General features: G+C 40.4%; 1 protein-coding gene and 1 long non-coding RNA gene across 2 annotated transcripts; one reads left to right on the top strand and one right to left on the bottom strand.

Annotated features, from left to right (window-relative positions):
* Positions 1–1,354: 1,354 nt before the first annotated feature.
* On the top strand, positions 1,355–2,262 carry LOC135774112 (myosin light polypeptide 6-like). The gene has a single exon (XM_065283992.1). It carries the CDS (start codon positions 1,411–1,413, stop codon positions 2,029–2,031), a length of 621 nt encoding a protein of 206 aa, XP_065140064.1. The 5' UTR covers positions 1,355–1,410; the 3' UTR covers positions 2,032–2,262.
* Positions 2,263–10,733: 8,471 nt separating this feature from the next.
* On the bottom strand, positions 10,734–11,976 carry LOC135774516 (uncharacterized). Its single transcript, XR_010543716.2, has 4 exons — positions 11,819–11,976; positions 11,613–11,676; positions 11,264–11,325; positions 10,734–11,104 (listed from the first exon to the last, which is right to left on the bottom strand). It is a non-coding gene; the product is annotated as an uncharacterized lncRNA (long non-coding RNA).
* Between the last annotated feature and the right edge of the window lie 7,276 nt (positions 11,977–19,252).

Below are 19,252 nucleotides of genomic sequence, written 5' to 3' on the forward strand. Positions count from 1 at the left end.
CACCACTCTTTTGTATATGATAAGGTTATAAAGGAGCACATGACGCACCGTTCTAGTATGTGATCTCAACTTCAGGGTGGATAGTGACAAACTCACTGATCTCTGCTTCAGTCCAGTTTGCAGACATTTCTCATTGTGATTGTTAATGTGCATGTTAATCCCTCATTTTAAAGAGCTGAACTTCTTGTTGTGATGACACGCACGTCCTCACTATGGCACGCCCCTTACGGCATTGTTTCTGCGTCTTGTTTAAACAGAGGGCCTTCCAGGAATGTTATAGGAATGATACTTGGTTCTCTTTACGGGAGCAATCACAGAACATTTACAGGTACAGGAAGTGTTTGAGTTCACACAGAAGACTGTCTGCCAATTTAATGGGTATTTTCTGGGACCAAAGTGCTGTGTGAATGAGATTTAGTAGTCATCAAGCTTTCTCTAAATAGCCATACTGATCTCAAAGCAATAAGGTAGCCAATGGTTATAAAATAAACAAATAAATAAATAAATCAATCAAACAAGAATATTTTTAACACATTGCTTTGGTACCATGTTGGGTCTTGACTTCACATGCATAAGTAGATGACAACCACTCGATAAGTTTATCTCAATAAGCAGAAGGATGAATCGGGTAAAAGGTGTCAGATTATCAGCATGACTTACTGTACTATGCAAATGGGATTTTCTGTTGAGATGAATGGAGATGAATAGTTGTGTCATAGCAGGTGCTGATGGGTAACTCCTCATGTCTCCGCTCTGAAATAGCTTTACTGTGAAAGTCCAGCTGTCACCCACTCAAAATCCAACTTTATCCTCAGTTATATTTAGTATAGATGTGATGAAAAAGCACAGGTAACTATACAGTGTGCCCAGAATTAGTGTCAAAATATATACTGAAGCATACAATGAGTTATTTAAGAGCAGGTACAAGTAAAATATCAGATAAACAGCCAATAGCATGTAGTACATGTTGCATCTGTACAAGTGTGTGTGGTTTGTTTTGCTTATTGCCTTCTTTCTAAACAAGTAATCTAATGCTGTAATCAAGCAGTTGAAAAGTTTTGACAGGAATCTGATGTTTAAGACACACAAGCACAACTAAAGAGGACGCTTTGTTGATAATGAAAGCCCTGCTGGTGAATGAATGTAAACCCAGAGCAGTAGCAAACGTTTTGACAGGAGTCTCTCTCTCTCTCTCTCTGTCACCATCTATAGCAGCTGAACAAAAGCGTATTGTTGATGCAATTGCTGCACAGGTCTATTTTGGATTTCTTCCTTTTATAGTGTGTTACAGGACATGCATGTCAGACTGATCTCTCCTCCCTGGAGTCAAATGATATAAAAGCTTTAGCAGACAGCAGCTCCATCTCATCCAGCCGCCGTTCCCAAAGTCTTCTGCTCTTCATCGGGACAATGGCCCCAAAGAAAGTTGAGGTAAAGAAGCCGGAGCCTAAGAAGCCAGAGCCTAAGAAGCCAGAGCCAAAGAAGCCGGAGCCCAAGAAGGAAGCAGCTCCGGCTCCGCCTCCAGAACCCGAAGTCCCAAAAGAGCCTCCGTTTGATCCCAAGGCCATCAAGGTGGAGTTCACCGCCGATCAGATAGAAGATTTCAAAGAGGCTTTCCAGCTGTTCGATCGCACGCCTAAAAATGAAATGAAGATCACGTACGCTCAGTGCGGAGATGTGATGCGAGCTCTGGGCCATAACCCGACCAATGCAGATGTCCTGAAGGTTTTGGGAAAACCCAGACCGGAGGAAATGAACACCAAGATGGTGGACTTTGAGACCTTCTTGCCCATGCTGCAACACATCGCTCGCTCAAAAGATCAGGGCACCTTTGAGGATTTTGTGGAAGGACTAAGGGTTTTTGATAAGGAGGGAAACGGCACCATCATGGGAGCGGAGTTACGTCACGTTCTGGCCACGCTGGGTGAACGGATGACAGAAGATGAGGTGGATCGGCTGATGGCCGGACAGGAAGATGCCAACGGCTGCATTAACTATTCATCTTTTGTCAAACACATTCTTTCAGGATAAAGAGAACAGTTCACACACAATAACAAATCAATATGGGTAAATAAAAACAATTCATGGGGACTATTTTTTTATTTTTAGAATTTTTAAACTTTACAAGCATTATCTTTGATATTTTGCTTGTAGTGGACACATAGTAATTGTCTCACACATTCTGACTGTGCAAAAAAAAACTTATTGGTATATGTGCTCAGTCACAAAAATTGTAAACAATAAAGTTATTTAGCAACAATTTTCACTTGAATATTTTCTTATGTTGGCCTTACTACTTTATGGTCTACAGAAATAGAGGAGAATTTGCCCCTCGTAATGTTCCTTAGTGTTTTCAGTGTTAATATTATTGAAATTCAATGGCCACACACTAAGGGTGTGCTCACACTATCCAAACCGAGCGCCCGTGATAGCAAAAGATCTTCCGTGAATCTGCTGAATTTGGAGTCCAGTGCTGAGGCGTTTGATCCCCAAAGTCCTACAAACCCTCTGTACCGTTTCCAGGCACGGTTTGGTTCAAGGCCACTGTGCCTAAGTGAGCGTGCCCTAAGGATAAAAAATGCATTGTTTAACCATGGTTTAAAAGCAATACCATGGTAATTTTGTGGTAAGCATAGTTTTAATCAAGGACAAACTCAATCAACATAGAAAATGTCCATATTTTACCCAACTATGGGTTGAACAAACCCAACATTTTTGAGATTGTATGTTCACGGTCTTAAAGAAATTAATGTCTGCATTTCAACACAAAGGTGCTTCTAAAATATTAAATGAGTCTTTATGTCATTAGTGCAATGACAAATTCTTGCTGAAGTTTCCATTATGAATCTATGAAATATGTCAGTGTTTCTGAAAAGAAGTCATACATCAGTACATCAGACTCTTGAACCTGCTGTGACCTCGCTGGCTGCAGAGTCCCGGACGCTTTTGAAGAAATCTTGAGATTTGACTTTGATGATGTTTGGAGCTTCTCTCTGTATGGAGGTCAGGGATCAGGACTGTGTCTGTGTATCAATGAGAATGTGGGATATATAATCTGTAGCGTTGAGAGTCAGGTCTCTCAGTCAAATACTTCCAGCCGTCTGTATCAGCATGAAGGGTTCAGGCTGATCTTTAACATCCAGCTGACAGCTGACTCGGGTTTCTCATGCATCTGTAATCTGAGTGTCATGGACATGTGTGGCTTTGACTCTGTGGCTGCTCATAAACATGAACTTTGCACAGCTGGGCCTGCATGTTGTGCTCACTGGATTGAGAAGAATACATTGACAAAAGATATGTACAAGTGCCATGATGAATGAATTACTCGTCAAGTGTCAAATTAATAAAGAATTTCTGTTAATAATAAGATGAAGAGTCAAGATCACAGAATAGACCTGATCTCACGAGAATTCATTCATAATTTACAAGTTGTGCAAATGTCACAAATTCATCATGCAAATTCTAGATGAAAAATCAAATGTAACTTCTCCTGCAGTAGCAAAACAACCTAAAACTGTGAAATAATGTCATTGACTTTAACCATGGTCAGGTAAAATATGGACAAAACCATATTTAATGCTATATACTAGTTAATGTTATATGCTAGCGTTTAGGCTGAAGTTCTACTATTGCCGTTATCTAACAATCTCCAAACAATTGATTATTCCTCAAAATCTAAGACTCAAACATAAGATCTGTTTACACACACACAGAGCTACTGAAGGAGCTGCTTTGAGAATCAGCCAATCAGAGCAGAGCTCAACATTATTATTCATGACCCTTTCAAATGAGGTAATAATAGACCATTTTATTCTAAAGGCAAATCCCAGGGTTGTAAATGGACATGAAAAACTGACTCTGGATCATTTTTGCACTTAATAAAGCCACAAACCTTCTGTGTAGTTTTCAGAGAACAATTTAACAGATTATTCAACGCATTCTTTGGCATCTTTAAAACAGTAGTTTAGCTAAAATGATTGTCATTATCTCATTATCATTATACCATCTAGACACATTTAAAGAATCAAACTGTAGGTCATTCATTTAACCACAAAATATTAAAGTTAATCTAGAAAACCTTGCCATTGCACAAAATTGACGTCTTGTTTGAAATAATGTTGCGATCGTCAAAATGTCCTGTTAATGGAAGGCAAATGGTCCTGCAGAGTTTTGACAAACACAAGTAAAGCAGCTCTTTAAAGTTTACAGGATTATGTGAGATACAGGCTGAAGAAGTTTTATTAGTGTTGGAGTTAAACACATAGATGGTGTCTTTCCAGGAGCGGGACCACAGTGCAAATCTATGTTATAATGTCTCCAGTGCACATAAAAGAAGAAGAGTGCTCTTATAGTATTGAATTTCTAAAAATAAAGCACAGTAACAATGTTCATTTTTTGTTTGCAAGCTTTCAAACACTTCAGTCCTCAATACATTTTTGTCAACCAGTAAACAGTTTTTCTAGCTAAAGGACATTACAGAGCATTAACTCAATACTACTCACTAAATGAAACATAACTCTTCAACTCAGTATGTTACGCTGTAATACAACAATCTGAAGTCTTTCCAATAGTTAATATAGTATGAATGGAGCCGGATGTGTCCCATGTGCTTTCCCATATAATGTTCTTTACAACAAAACAGCTTTAAATCAAAGATTTTCTCTGAAACTAAAAAAAGTTCAGCATCAGAGACCATCAGGACAATCTGTGAGAAGAAATTCAAATGCAAGTTACGTGAATATTTAAATGTATTAGAAATTAAGCGAATGGTGACAGTATACACTAACTTTATAAGCAATAAAACACATGACTGTATATCAGATGTGAAACACTCAATGTTACGGAGTGCACAGTGATGAGAATGACAACAAATAACAGTAAACATGAAACTTTAAAGGTGACATATCATGAAAATCAGACTTTTTCCATGTTTAAGTGCTATAATTGGGTCCCCAGTGCTTCTATCAACCTAGAAAACATGAAAAAGATCAACCCAGTAACTTAGTTTTGGTAAACCATTCTCTGTAAGCATGTAAAACATAGCTCATTGAAATTTGGCTCCCCCTGTGATGTCAGAAGGGGAACTTATTATAATAATACTGACCCTTGATCTGCACTATCCAACCACGGCACTGCCATTTAGTGCAGATATCAGCTCATTTGCATTTAAACAGACAAACCCAAAAACTGCATACCTACAAAATGGCAATTTTAACATCTTATAATAAATTATCTATGATATTTTGAGCTAAAACCTCACATTCGTACTCTGAAGACACCAAAGATTTATTTTACATCTTTAAAAAGCCTTGTGAAATGTCCTCTTTAATAATACAAGGATGAAACAAACACTTACATCAAATGAGATCGGACAAAGACTAGAAACAAGGCAGGGCACAGGTGAAGACGATGATAAACGAGATACAGGTGCAGACAACTGAAACATGAGGAAAAACTAATTAACAAAGACCAGACTAACACTCAACGCTATGCAATGTTTTAAAGTGTTTGCATCTTTTATATGACAACTAAGAAACTAGATCTGAATTTAGTTTAAAACTATTAAAATTAAATATATCCACACCAACTGGATATACCTGTAATATTTAGTAATTAATATAATTAATATTTACAGTGGTAACACTTTATTTCGATAGTCCACTTTAGACATTTTACTGATTATAAGAAACTTTGCAACTACTTATCAACTACTTATCAACTACCAATCTTTAGATAATTAGTAAACTGTCTGCTTAATATCTACTAACACTTGATTGCGATGATATCTCAACAGACATTCAACTGTCTAGAAGTATCTTTGCATGTGCATGTCAACTTATTCCACTAACCCAAACCTCTTCCCTAACCCCAACCCTTACAGTCTACTAATACTCTAATGACAGTTAGTCGACGTATAGTTGCAAATTATTGAAAGTTAGTTGACATGTAGTTGCAAAGTTATTTATAGTTAGTAGAATGTCTAAAGTGGACTATCAAAATAAAGTGTAACCTTTACAGTTTCTGTGATTTTTTTTTCATGCAAAGCTGATTTGAAACAACATAAGATTGTAAAAAGTACTTTATAAACCAATTTGATTATATTTTAATTTATTTGAGTAAAATCTCTCTTGCAAAACATCAAATTTAATTCATACCCGGCACTCGTTGGCCAGTACAATCGACACAGTAGCCTATCTGTACAGATGTGAAGATAAAATTCATCCAAACAGTCGTTAAATTTGGCTAAATTGCTCTAAAAGTCGCTAGATGTAGCAATAAGGTCGCTAAGTTGGAAAGCAACGCAGTCACTGAGTTGGCAACACTGCTTCAGCCAATCCCCTTTTTTTAAGCAAGTAAGCCCCACTCACTGATTAACATTGAATTTGCATACAAGTTGAAAATAAAAATGAACACGAAAGTTTAAACGAAAATGAAAAAAGAAAAACAGAACATGAAATTAAAACTGAACTTTACATTTTAATTTTGTCCCTGTTATTGCTTGGGCATGAATAAAAAGCCTTTTAAAAAATGTATTTACAGATTCCTTTTCACGCTTGCCTTTTTATTTTAATATTGTCAGTCTTGACTCAAGATTATATTGAAAATGAAATGTCAAATCATCAATTTAATTAAAATTTTCAATTTGGCCGGAATGATGCTTCATCACGTTAAAAATGAAAATGAAATAATTTAATATAATGTTTTAATTTTTATTTTAGCATTTCATTTTCAAATTTGGGATATATTTTGCGATTTAATTTTTAATTTTATAATTTAATTAATTATTTTATAATTTAATTAATTAATTTAAAAAAAGTCAAAAAATACCTTCCATAGGCTCTAAGCTAGTTTTATTGTAGTTTATATTTATATTTTATATAGCACCATGAAAGCAATCGTAAAAAAAATCACATTTTGTCAGAATTGAGTTATGATGACTAAAACCGTGACTCAGGTTACATTTAACTGTGGTCAGAGTTTCAGTGTTGCCATAGTAACTACATGATCATTGAGTGCTTTTACAGAAATACTGGCTGTTTCTCAATTCCAAGAACGCAAAGAACGGACCTGCGTTCTCGTGGAGATCGGTCTTGCCAGGCGACCTCAGAAGAACGAACTCAGAAGGTCGCGAGAACACAGAACGCACCTGTGAGATTTGAGATGTTTGCGATCTTCCTGCTGGTCACGTGACCTCCCCAGATTTCAGCGCCCAAGTCTGCACTCAATGCATTATCGATATCAAGAACTCATCCGGGGTATTTTCACGCGTCCTCTGTACTTGTGTTCTTGAGAATTGGAATTGAACTTCGACTGTTAATGATGACGTAGAGCGAAGACACAAGGATGCAAGATCGCTGAAGAACGCATATTGACAAATGCTTTAGACACATGCGCACATGAACAAAACAAAATAAAATTTGGCTTATGAGCAAAAACTACCTGTGCCGATCGTTTTTTTCTTACGCCGTTAATACGTTATCAGTATATTAAGCATAATTGGTAAGACTGTGCATGAAAACACACAGAAGAAAGGCCTATCCATCATTATAACTCTTTATATGATAGCAGCACACTGTTACTCTGATGGAAATTGTGTGTTTGTTGTTTGTTAAAGGTCTGACAGTCTATTTAGCTGCTCTGGTCAAATTGGAAATTATATCTGTCTAGTTTAGATGGTTTCAATATGGATAAGCAAGGGCACAATTCTGCTTTTTTTGTACATTATACATCCAAGTGCTGTGTGTTACGTGAATAAATGCTGGATGTAAGGTTAAGCCACACAGAAGACAATTAGATTTGCAGTAACGAGTTTTTTTTCTTAATGTTGAGAAATGCCTCTCAGCACCAAAGAGCAGAAGATAAAACCGAGATAATGGTCCGATTCGTTCAGTTGAAGTCTTTAATTGGCCCTGGGCTCACAGAGGCTCTTATGAAAGGTGCTCAATACACATTAGACTCATGAAAACTCGGCAAGAGAATGACTAACCTTGGGCACCGACAACTTATTCAAAGCTATTAGCTAAAGAAATTGCTATTAATTTTGAATAAAAAACCTAGTAATCCTTTATAAGTTTATATGGTATAGTACATTAATTAGCCAAAGTCTTTTGATGGGTAAAACACAAATATGAGAAAGAACACAGACTTTTGTGTTTTTGAATGCAGAGTTTAATTTCTGTAAACGCTCATCTTCTCCAACCCACGCTGTTTCTAGCTATAGGAGTCATTTCTTACCGCAATAATTCATTGGTAGTGATGCGCTATAATTCATTTCAAATGTTGGATGGATGACCTTGCAGTCAGTGTCACAAATTAAGTGTGATAAAATCTTGACAAATAAAATGGTACATATTGAGACCACAACTTTTGCCTCTTTTTCTGAGCGTGTGGTTAAAACGTATGATCATCATTCTGTAACAGACAGATCATCTGTTTGCTTTCATTTACTGAAGCTTAAAATAATGATAATAATACAAACCCCCAGAGGTTTGAGTAACCACAGTTTATTAAAACAGTGAAGATCACAGTCCATGTGTGGAGAAAACACGATAGATTTCTCTATCTTCACAGAGAAGAATCGACAGATCAACTGTGAATAAATCACTGCATGCTTCATTAGTGAACTGAACTGATCAATGAGTTCAATGAGTCATGCACGATCAATTCAACAAACTCATGTTTATAACCTATCATCACTCATTCAGTTTGATCTGAAAGGATAAAGGAAACTTTATGGGACTTTTTTTCCCGGATAGAGATTCGATTAGTCCTAGATTAAAATAAATGTAAGAGCTGTCCAAACTGGAAACAACTTGCACTGACATATCTTAAAATACATCAGTGCCCATTGTTTTGCCTCAAAATGCACACAAGTAATGTTTTTAGTAAGGCATGTTGAAAACCACCCCTTTATGTTTTAAACAATTTCAGTGCGATAACTAAAGTCAATATTCCCACAGACCACCAAAAGTTTGTTTTTGGAGTGTTTTATATATATGTTACATAAACTGTCAGTATAGCTGTTTTAAATCATCAATGTTAATCTGATTGGCTGGCTGCTATGCAACTTCTGGAAAATGAGCCGTGCAATGGTCTGCCTCGAAATAAAGTTGTGTTTTCAAAGACATGTCTGTAAAATGTGCAAGAAAAATGTCATAAAAATGGTCTAAATATGGTTCCTAGCTGTCATTGGGTTGGTACCCTTAAAAACGACAATTTGCACCTACTGTATAAAGCTCATTTTAGTAGCTTAGGGGTACACACTGGTATCAAATGTATACACATCTGACTGCTCCAGTGACAGCTATGCCATTTTTCTGACAGTTTATTTTATATTAGCTGTTCAGTTGGTTTTAGATAAATCTGTCCATAAAGATTTTTGGAAAAATGCAGCATGAAGTTAAAACAACTTGGTTTTGCAAGTCAATTTAACTAACTATTTTAAGTTTTGACATGTGAAAAGGTGACATCAAACCAATTTTGTTTAACTTAATTTGTTAAGATAAAGTAACATAAAAATCTGACAATGTTTACAGTGCATGAGTACATTAATAATAATTGTATTTGTAATCTCAGACTTTGCAGTGCTTTTGTTGGTCTGTAGCTTTAATGAACTACGGTAATTCAGTTAATCTGTGTAGTTCAGTTAAGAAGCAATTATAACTGCATTTTACCTTGACACTTTCATACGATGTAGGTCTGCTAATCTTCTAGAAAAAAGGCCTTCAGGAAACGCTACTAAAGATTGGAGAGAGATAAATTAACAACCTCTGCAAGCTCTGACTTTGTCCTTTCTATCACCATCTCTGGTTGAAACCTAAAATTGCATTTATACATATCTTAAGTGTAGAGTTATAGATGTTGGCTTTGTTTTATTTAAAGGAGTAGTGCACTTAAAAGATGGGGTCCATTGACTTTTTATAGTAGGAAAAAAATACTATGGTAAGTCAATGGGCCCCATCTATAAAGTGGACTACTCCTTTAAAGGTACCATTATGGTGATCTGTGTTTGTTTTAGTCGTACTCTTGGCTCTTGATTTTTAGCTTGTTTTTGGGAGTTCTGGATGAGATTTCTTGATACCCATCATGCATTGCAGCATGAAGCTTTTCATTTTATTGTCACCTTTGTTGAGATCCATTCTCTGATTTTTTTATGTTTGTGTCTCTGCATTAGACAAATGTTATTTTTTACTTTACAATGTTTCAAAATTCTTCAGAAATACAAACTGATATTAAGTAGTACACTGTTAACGATTTCCCTGTATTTTTACAGTACGGTACTGGCAGCACGGTTGCCAGTAAGTTACTGTATTTTGGTTTTACAGTACTGTACTGTAATACCATTTTACAGTACACAAACTAGTACTGTATAGTTACAAAGCAGTACTGTACTGTAATTTTACAATATTTTATTACAGTAGTCTATTTTTACAGTAATTTACTGTAATGTCTATATTGACCCATAAATACTATTTATTACTTATTACAGTTAATACAATAATATTATATATAATAGCTAGATATTTAGGTTTAAATCTATAGTTATTAATATGGTAAAAATGCTAAATTAAAACAATGAATTAAAAGGCAATCCAAGCAATGTATGTATCAAAATTTTATTTAAAAAAACATTTAATTGAAACAAAACATATTTAAAACAAGATTTTAAACAATAATAAACATATAAACAAGTTAAATAAAATAAAATCAATAAGTATAAACAAATTTGGAGACCCCTGCTGTAACATATTTAACTCTGGCAAATAGAACACTGGTCCATAGTTTGAAGTTTTCAGTTTAAAGTCCATCATCGACTAAAAGGTAACATTTCACTGTGGTAAAAAGAACACTGGCCCATAGTTTTAAATATTCTACTTAAATTTCATTTAACACTAAAAATAAATGCATTAAACTGTGGCAGACAGACCACAGTGGCCTTTACTTTGAAGTCGTCCATTCGAACTCAATCAGGGACTGCATGAAGCTGTTCACATGGGGGTTAATGGCCACAGCTTTTCTCTGCACCAAGTTCCTTGTCTTTTTGCTTGCTCCTTGTCTGGATGTGCACTTTTTCCCATCTTTGGAATTAATTCTATCCAGAAACCTGTTAGAAATATCATAAACATTAAGTCAACAAATATAAGATAGAAAAAGATTTTTAAAAAACTAAACTCAGCCTTGAACTTACTCCTATTTTGAAACCTTTTGCTCTTATTCTACTGTTCCACACCTAATTACATTAAAATACAGAAGATTCACTTACCTCTGAACAAACTCTTTCCTCAATGGACAGCATCCACCTGGATCCTGTCATGATTGAATGTCCTGAACAGAAAGTAAAATTGTTACTGATTTGGACACAACTTTTTATTCTGAAAACAAAATCTTTTGTCAATAAAGTCCAGGGACACCTCTGCTCAATAAATACAATTATTAAATTACATTTCTTATAACCAAACTCTGAATATTTCTGTTTGTATATTTCTACATGGCAAACTAAGACAATTCTGTACATGTTGTGTATGGTCGTGTTACAGTGTTGTGTGTGGGAATTGTGAATGAGTGTATACATGGGTATTTAAAGAAGCTGTAGTGGTAAAGTACAAACTTACCGAACATAATGTGCTTGGTGTGTGTCTGGTATCACCCGTTGTGCCTCCACATCTGCCTTAACTCCTGAAAAGTGCAATGACACTCAGGTAAACTACAAATAAAAAGTGATTAGCCACATTCCTGTGTACTTTTACATGTGACGTGAAAGCATTTAATATTGCAGTCGAAAAAATACATGACTTGTAACTGTACATCATATACTTGCCTGGTGCCTTTAAAGATGATCCATCTTACCCAATCCAGCTTACAAGCAATGGTAAGACTGTAAAAAAGACAAATGTTACAAAATCTGTTAGCCATAGAAATAAATAGACATTGTGAAGGAAATGGTAAAAGAAAATTTAGTAACACTTTACTATAAGAGTTTATTACTTAACATTTGGTAATGCCTTAGCTAATATGAACTAACAATGAACAATATATTTTACAACATTAATAATATTTGATAATGTTCATTGTGCAGAGACAAAGTGATTGATTTAAAAATGTATTAATTATCATGCTATGCTAACAAATAAAACCTTTCTGTAAGTGTTAAGTCAGTTGTAAAACAAATATATATATATATATATTAGTTGTTATATTATATATTATATATAAATATCTAAATAAGCCTTTTTTTATTATTATTCTATAACATCTTGTCTACAGAAAATCTCTGAAAATGTCTCGTTTAGTGCAGAAAATAGCGATTTATAGTGACAAGGTAAAAAGACTGTCCCTTTAATGTTTAACCCGGACCGGCTGCAGTGTAACACGCTATTTCACGCAAAGTTTTTTAACTAAGTAGCTAGCTGCTCACTTTAAAGATAAACATGATCGCCTAAATCTGAGCAATCCTGGTGATGCCAGTGTCACCAGGTGACGTTTGAATGAACGATGGGCGGAACCCGGCTTCCATATTTTGTACGAACGACGGGCGGAACCGGGCTTCCACATTTCGTTTCCGGGGTTTCCCTGAAGTCAAATTGAGCCTGATTGTGCGCAGGTGGGGATAATTTGCACAGCGGTTGCTGGTAGGCTGACGAGGGGAAGAGTCAGCATATAAGAAGACCTTTTGTAGACCTCAAACAGAGTTCGTTTCGGGCACGAGTTGCTACACTGCCTAGGGCAGACACCGATCACACGCTCCGTCCTTAGAGGAGCCGGAGGGCGCCGTCGATCCACGGAGGTGCTTATAGCACATGGAAAGGGTGCGGCAGCCAAGAAGGGCGAAAAGGACGGAGCGGTGGATTTTAAAGGAACACTGCACCGGAACGTGCTTGTGGTATACGTTGTGTACGTTGTGTTGCTGCTTTGCAGACGGACCACGCTGGTCGGATCGCTCTCCTGGGGAAGAGAGTAAGAGACAGTCAGCGGACGAAGGGATATTGTGGAGTTTATGTGAGAAGGAGTGGACACTGAGCCATCGAGAGCACCGTGAACAGAGGTTATTGGCAACTAAGCGTGAGTAACCGCTGTGATACTTCTCTGCAAATGTCTTGTATGAAGGATTACCCTGGTGTGTGTTCTTGTGTTTCGTGAGGTCCCTGGCCCCACTGGAGAGGAGAGCGTGGGTGAGCCGCGGTTGACCAGAAGCGTGGACGAAGCACCCGCCGCCAGTAAGCCAGTGGCCCTGTGGGAAAGAGGAAGTGCAGGTGAGCCAGGGAAGTGATAACCGACACGCCGGGCCTGTGAATACCATACCTTTCTCCCTCCTTTGTGATCCAGTTGTTGCCCAACCAATCTCTCGAGGTCGTCGTGGTCAGGTGGCAAGGACGATCTAAAATTCACGTGACGTGGTATAAGAGTGCTGTGGGTGAGTTTCACTGATTGATGGTGTTTACGCTTGACTTGCTGTGCGTATGCTGTGCTTATAGCGTTCGAACTGCCCAGCCTCCGACGAGACGCGAGATGGTGACATCTGTTGCGGCCTGAATCCTAGAGAGAGCGAGAGAGAGAGAAAATCAAGCTTTGCGCCCGGGGCGTGACAACGAGAGCTTCGCCTTCAACCTACCTGAACCAGTGGAGCTCCGTGTGGGAACGAGGATCCCCCGGCACTGTGAGTAACGCAGCCTGTGCAATAACCTGTTCTGTGCTTATAGCAACAACCTACCTGAACCAGGGGAGCTCCGTGTGGGAACGAGGATCCCCCGGCACTGTGAGTAACGCAGCCTGTGCAATAACCTGTTCTGTGCTTATAGCAACAACCTACCTGAGCCAGTGGAGCTCCGTGTGGGAACGAGGATCCCCCGGCCCTGTGAGTAACGCAGCCTGTGCAATAACCTGTTCTGTGCTTATAGCAACAACCTACCTGAACCAGTGGAGCTCCGTGTGGGAACGAGGATCCCCCGGCACTGTGAGTAACGCAGCCTGTGCAATAACCTGTTCTGTGCTTATAGCAAACAACCTACCTGAACCAGTGGAGCTCCGTGTGGGAACGAGGATCCCCCGGCACTGTGAGTAACGCAGCCTGTGCAATAACCTGTTCTGTGCTTATAGCAACAACCTACCTGAACCAGTGGAGCTCCGTGTGGGAACGAGGATCCCCCGGCACTGTGAGTAACGCAGCCTGTGCAATAACCTGTTCTGTGCTTATAGCAACAACCTACCTGAACCAGTGGAGCTCCGTGTGGGAACGAGGATCCCCCGGCACTGTGAGTAACGCAGCCTGTGAAATAACCTGTTCTGTGCTTATAGCAACAACCTACCTGAACCAGTGGAGCTCCGTGTGGGAACGAGGATCCCCCGGCACTGTGAGTAACGCAGCCTGTGCAATAACCTGTTCTGTGCTTATAGCAACAACCTACCTGAACCAGTGGAGCTCCGTGTGGGAACGAGGATCCCCCGGCACTGTGAGTAACGCAGCCTGTGCAATAACCTGTTCTGTGCTTATAGCAACAACCTACCTGAACCAGTGGAGCTCCGTGTGGGAACGAGGATCCCCCGGCACTGTGAGTAACGCAACCTGTGGAATAATTTGTTCTATGCTTGCAGCAACTACTTACCTGAACCAGTGAGGCCCTGTGTGGGAAACGAGGATCCCCCAGGGCTGCGGGCATCAGTGGAGTGTTTGCCCTGGTCTGACTGTGTTCGATTCTGCCTCCGGGAGAAGCGGAGTGCGCCACGGGCTGTCGAGCCAGAGCCCCGGCCCCCAGTCTTTTCCCCAAGTGGCCCTGGAGGCGAAGAAGAGCCATTAGTTTTAAAAGTTCCCTTTTTCCCTTCCCCCTTTCCCCTTTTAAATATTTAATAAAGTTTGTTTTAATTATAGTATACTCGTCTGTCTGGTCATTGGGGTGGTCTTGGGAAACTCCTCGAGGTGGAAGAGTTGAGAGGGGTGTGGCCCAGTAGTATATTCGGGTCCGCCCCCGGGGTGTGACTGATTTGGCGTAGTCGGCAGGGCTCCACCTCGAGTTGAGCGACCAGGGCCCTCCAATGGCCGACGACGAGTTGCCCGAAGCCCCGCCCCGTGTTGTGCCTGAAAGGCCAGAAACCCCACCCCGTGTAGTGCCCGAGAGGCCTGAAGCCCCCGCCATATTCCCCACCTGTTGTCCCCCAGACCGTTCTCGGGACGAGAACGGATTGGCAGGGGGGGATGTCACCAGGTGACGTTTGAATGAACGATGGGCGGAACCCGGCTTCCATATTTTGTACGAACGACGGGCGGAACCGGGCTTCCACATTTCGTTTCCGGGGTTTCCCTGAAGTCAAATTGAGCCTGATTGTGCGCAGGTGGGGATAATTTGCACAGCGGTTGCTGGTAGGCTGACGAGGGGAAGAGTCAGCATATAAGAAGACCTTTTGTAGACCTCAAACAGAGTTCGTTTCGGGCACGAGTTGCTACACTGCCTAGGGCAGACACCGATCACACGCTCCGTCCTTAGAGGAGCCGGAGGGCGCCGTCGATCCACGGAGGTGCTTATAGCACATGGAAAGGGTGCGGCAGCCAAGAAGGGCGAAAAGGACGGAGCGGTGGATTTTAAAGGAACACTGCACCGGAACGTGCTTGTGGTATACGTTGTGTACGTTGTGTTGCTGCTTTGCAGACGGACCACGCTGGTCGGATCGCTCTCCTGGGGAAGAGAGTAAGAGACAGTCAGCGGACGAAGGGATATTGTGGAGTTTATGTGAGAAGGAGTGGACACTGAGCCATCGAGAGCACCGTGAACAGAGGTTATTGGCAACTAAGCGTGAGTAACCGCTGTGATACTTCTCTGCAAATGTCTTGTATGAAGGATTACCCTGGTGTGTGTTCTTGTGTTTCGTGAGGTCCCTGGCCCCACTGGAGAGGAGAGCGTGGGTGAGCCGCGGTTGACCAGAAGCGTGGACGAAGCACCCGCCGCCAGTAAGCCAGTGGCCCTGTGGGAAAGAGGAAGTGCAGGTGAGCCAGGGAAGTGATAACCGACACGCCGGGCCTGTGAATACCATACCTTTCTCCCTCCTTTGTGATCCAGTTGTTGCCCAACCAATCTCTCGAGGTCGTCGTGGTCAGGTGGCAAGGACGATCTAAAATTCACGTGACGTGGTATAAGAGTGCTGTGGGTGAGTTTCACTGATTGATGGTGTTTACGCTTGACTTGCTGTGCGTATGCTGTGCTTATAGCGTTCGAACTGCCCAGCCTCCGACGAGACGCGAGATGGTGACATCTGTTGCGGCCTGAATCCTAGAGAGAGAGAGAGAAAATCAAGCTTTGCGCCCGGGGCGTGACAACGAGAGCTTCGCCTTCAACCTACCTGAACCAGTGGAGCTCCGTGTGGGAACGAGGATCCCCCGGCACTGTGAGTAACGCAGCCTGTGCAATAACCTGTTCTGTGCTTATAGCAACAACCTACCTGAACCAGGGGAGCTCCGTGTGGGAACGAGGATCCCCCGGCACTGTGAGTAACGCAGCCTGTGCAATAACCTGTTCTGTGCTTATAGCAACAACCTACCTGAGCCAGTGGAGCTCCGTGTGGGAACGAGGATCCCCCGGCCCTGTGAGTAACGCAGCCTGTGCAATAACCTGTTCTGTGCTTATAGCAACAACCTACCTGAACCAGTGGAGCTCCGTGTGGGAACGAGGATCCCCCGGCACTGTGAGTAACGCAGCCTGTGCAATAACCTGTTCTGTGCTTATAGCAAACAACCTACCTGAACCAGTGGAGCTCCGTGTGGGAACGAGGATCCCCCGGCACTGTGAGTAACGCAGCCTGTGCAATAACCTGTTCTGTGCTTATAGCAACAACCTACCTGAACCAGTGGAGCTCCGTGTGGGAACGAGGATCCCCCGGCACTGTGAGTAACGCAGCCTGTGCAATAACCTGTTCTGTGCTTATAGCAACAACCTACCTGAACCAGTGGAGCTCCGTGTGGGAACGAGGATCCCCCGGCACTGTGAGTAACGCAACCTGTGGAATAATTTGTTCTATGCTTGCAGCAACTACTTACCTGAACCAGTGAGGCCCTGTGTGGGAAACGAGGATCCCCCAGGGCTGCGGGCATCAGTGGAGTGTTTGCCCTGGTCTGACTGTGTTCGATTCTGCCTCCGGGAGAAGCGGAGTGCGCCACGGGCTGTCGAGCCAGAGCCCCGGCCCCCAGTCTTTTCCCCAAGTGGCCCTGGAGGCGAAGAAGAGCCATTAGTTTTAAAAGTTCCCTTTTTCCCTTCCCCCTTTCCCCTTTTAAATATTTAATAAAGTTTGTTTTAATTATAGTATACTCGTCTGTCTGGTCATTGGGGTGGTCTTGGGAAACTCCTCGAGGTGGAAGAGTTGAGAGGGGTGTGGCCCAGTAGTATATTCGGGTCCGCCCCCGGGGTGTGACACCAGTTTCCTACACGATGTTATTATGGACTATTTTACATCCAGCGATGAAGGATCAGATGACAGAGACGAGAAGACAAAGGTACGTAAATGCGGAGCCCATTCTCTTTTCGTGCATTGATTTGATGTGTTTTGGAAACTTATATATACTGCATGTAATGCATCTGAAGTGGTGGAAACAATATGCCATAAAAATGTATTGGACAACTTACTGGACGTGTAAAACGCTTTAGAGAAGATATTCTCTGCTTTTGCTGATATACCGTAATATAATAACAACAACAATAAGCGCGGCAATCCCTTACGTTCATCTGATATTAAGATGAGCCCAGGTCTGAATTATATTTGGTCGAAGTTTAAGCTGCGATGAGTTCGATGCATGTATCCAGTTAAATATGAGGTTTCTTGTTTTCACTTCTGTGGAGTAGTTCGGTACTACTGTCTGTTTACAACCACGAGTCAGCCTTGCCAAACAGTCGAACTTAATACTTTTCTCTGACGGTAACTGAACGGATGAAACGCCGAGATAAACGACCATTATGCTGGGACCGCAAGACCGCGCTGGCGGGTTGTCTTTATCCATTTCGTTAAAAATATTCATTGTCACCACACTTTCAACACAATATAAACTCACCAAAACCCTCATAATTTAGTTAAAACAACCCTATATTCATTAATAAAGGTGTAAAGCGAGTTAAAGCAGCGGTAGACATCTGTGTGTAACGTTAGCTTACTTTCTGAGGGAGATTGAAAATTGTGGTGACCGTTTTTCTCTCTCATTGCACGTTTAAAACAATATTGTGACAAACTATTGACAACATTCTTAAACTAAAAATTAAGTTTTCATGAAACAGAAATATTTCAAACTTACCGAACTGCCAGAAATCAATCGTCCTCCTTCAGGTGCAGCCAGGAGTTGTGCTCTGTCTGTGTGATTTGACTCTGGCGCACTTTCTCTGATTATTGCAAGTACACCTGGCACATTACAGCAATGGCTACAGCAAGGTTACATCAAGACCAAAATATACTGTAAAATTTTCCCGCTCAAACAAATTTACCCAGAATGCATTATGAACTGCTGTACTGTACTGTAATGTACACATACAGTTTAGTACTGTGGATTTTTACAGTAATGTACTGCTAAATCTACAGCGACATCTAACAGTGTAGATCTCATACTTCAGTATGACATTATTGACAGAAAAAATACTTCTGAAATGAGTAAGTAAACACTAAAATAATAAATCAGTTTTTTTGATGATGATGTTTCACATTACATCCTGACCACCACCATAAAAATGCACTACTGTCTCTTTGCTTTGCCACGACAAACATTTTTTAAACATTCAAAGTTATAGCAGGCAGAAAAAAAACAAGCTAAAAATCAAGAGTCATGAGTCCAACTAAAACAAACATTGTTCACCATAATGACACCTTTAAATTAAACAAAGCCAATATCTAAACATAATTAGTTGTGTTTTCTACAGCAATATTTTTACCGAACATTCAGAAACATTGTTTTATAACCATTTTTAAAGGGGCCATGTCACAAACTTTTGAAAGATGTAAAATAAATCTTTGGTGTCCCCAGAGTACGTATGTGAAGTTTTAGCTCAAAATACCCCACAGATAATTTTATATAACATGTTTAAATTGACTCTTTGTAGGTGTGACCAAAAATGTGCGGTTTTGGGTGTGTCCTTTAAATTGCAAATGAGCTGATGAAATTCAGACATCGCAATGCTGGTGGTTTGTTGCAATTGAAACTCATGTGCTGGGAATTATTTTCTTTCTCTCTGCACTGTGCCGTGGTTGGATAGTGCCGATTAAGGGGCGGTATTATTATAATAAGATCTCCTTA

This window comes from Paramisgurnus dabryanus, chromosome 5 (genome assembly GCF_030506205.2).
Source record: "Paramisgurnus dabryanus chromosome 5, PD_genome_1.1, whole genome shotgun sequence".
Lineage (NCBI taxonomy): Eukaryota > Metazoa > Chordata > Actinopteri > Cypriniformes > Cobitidae > Paramisgurnus > Paramisgurnus dabryanus.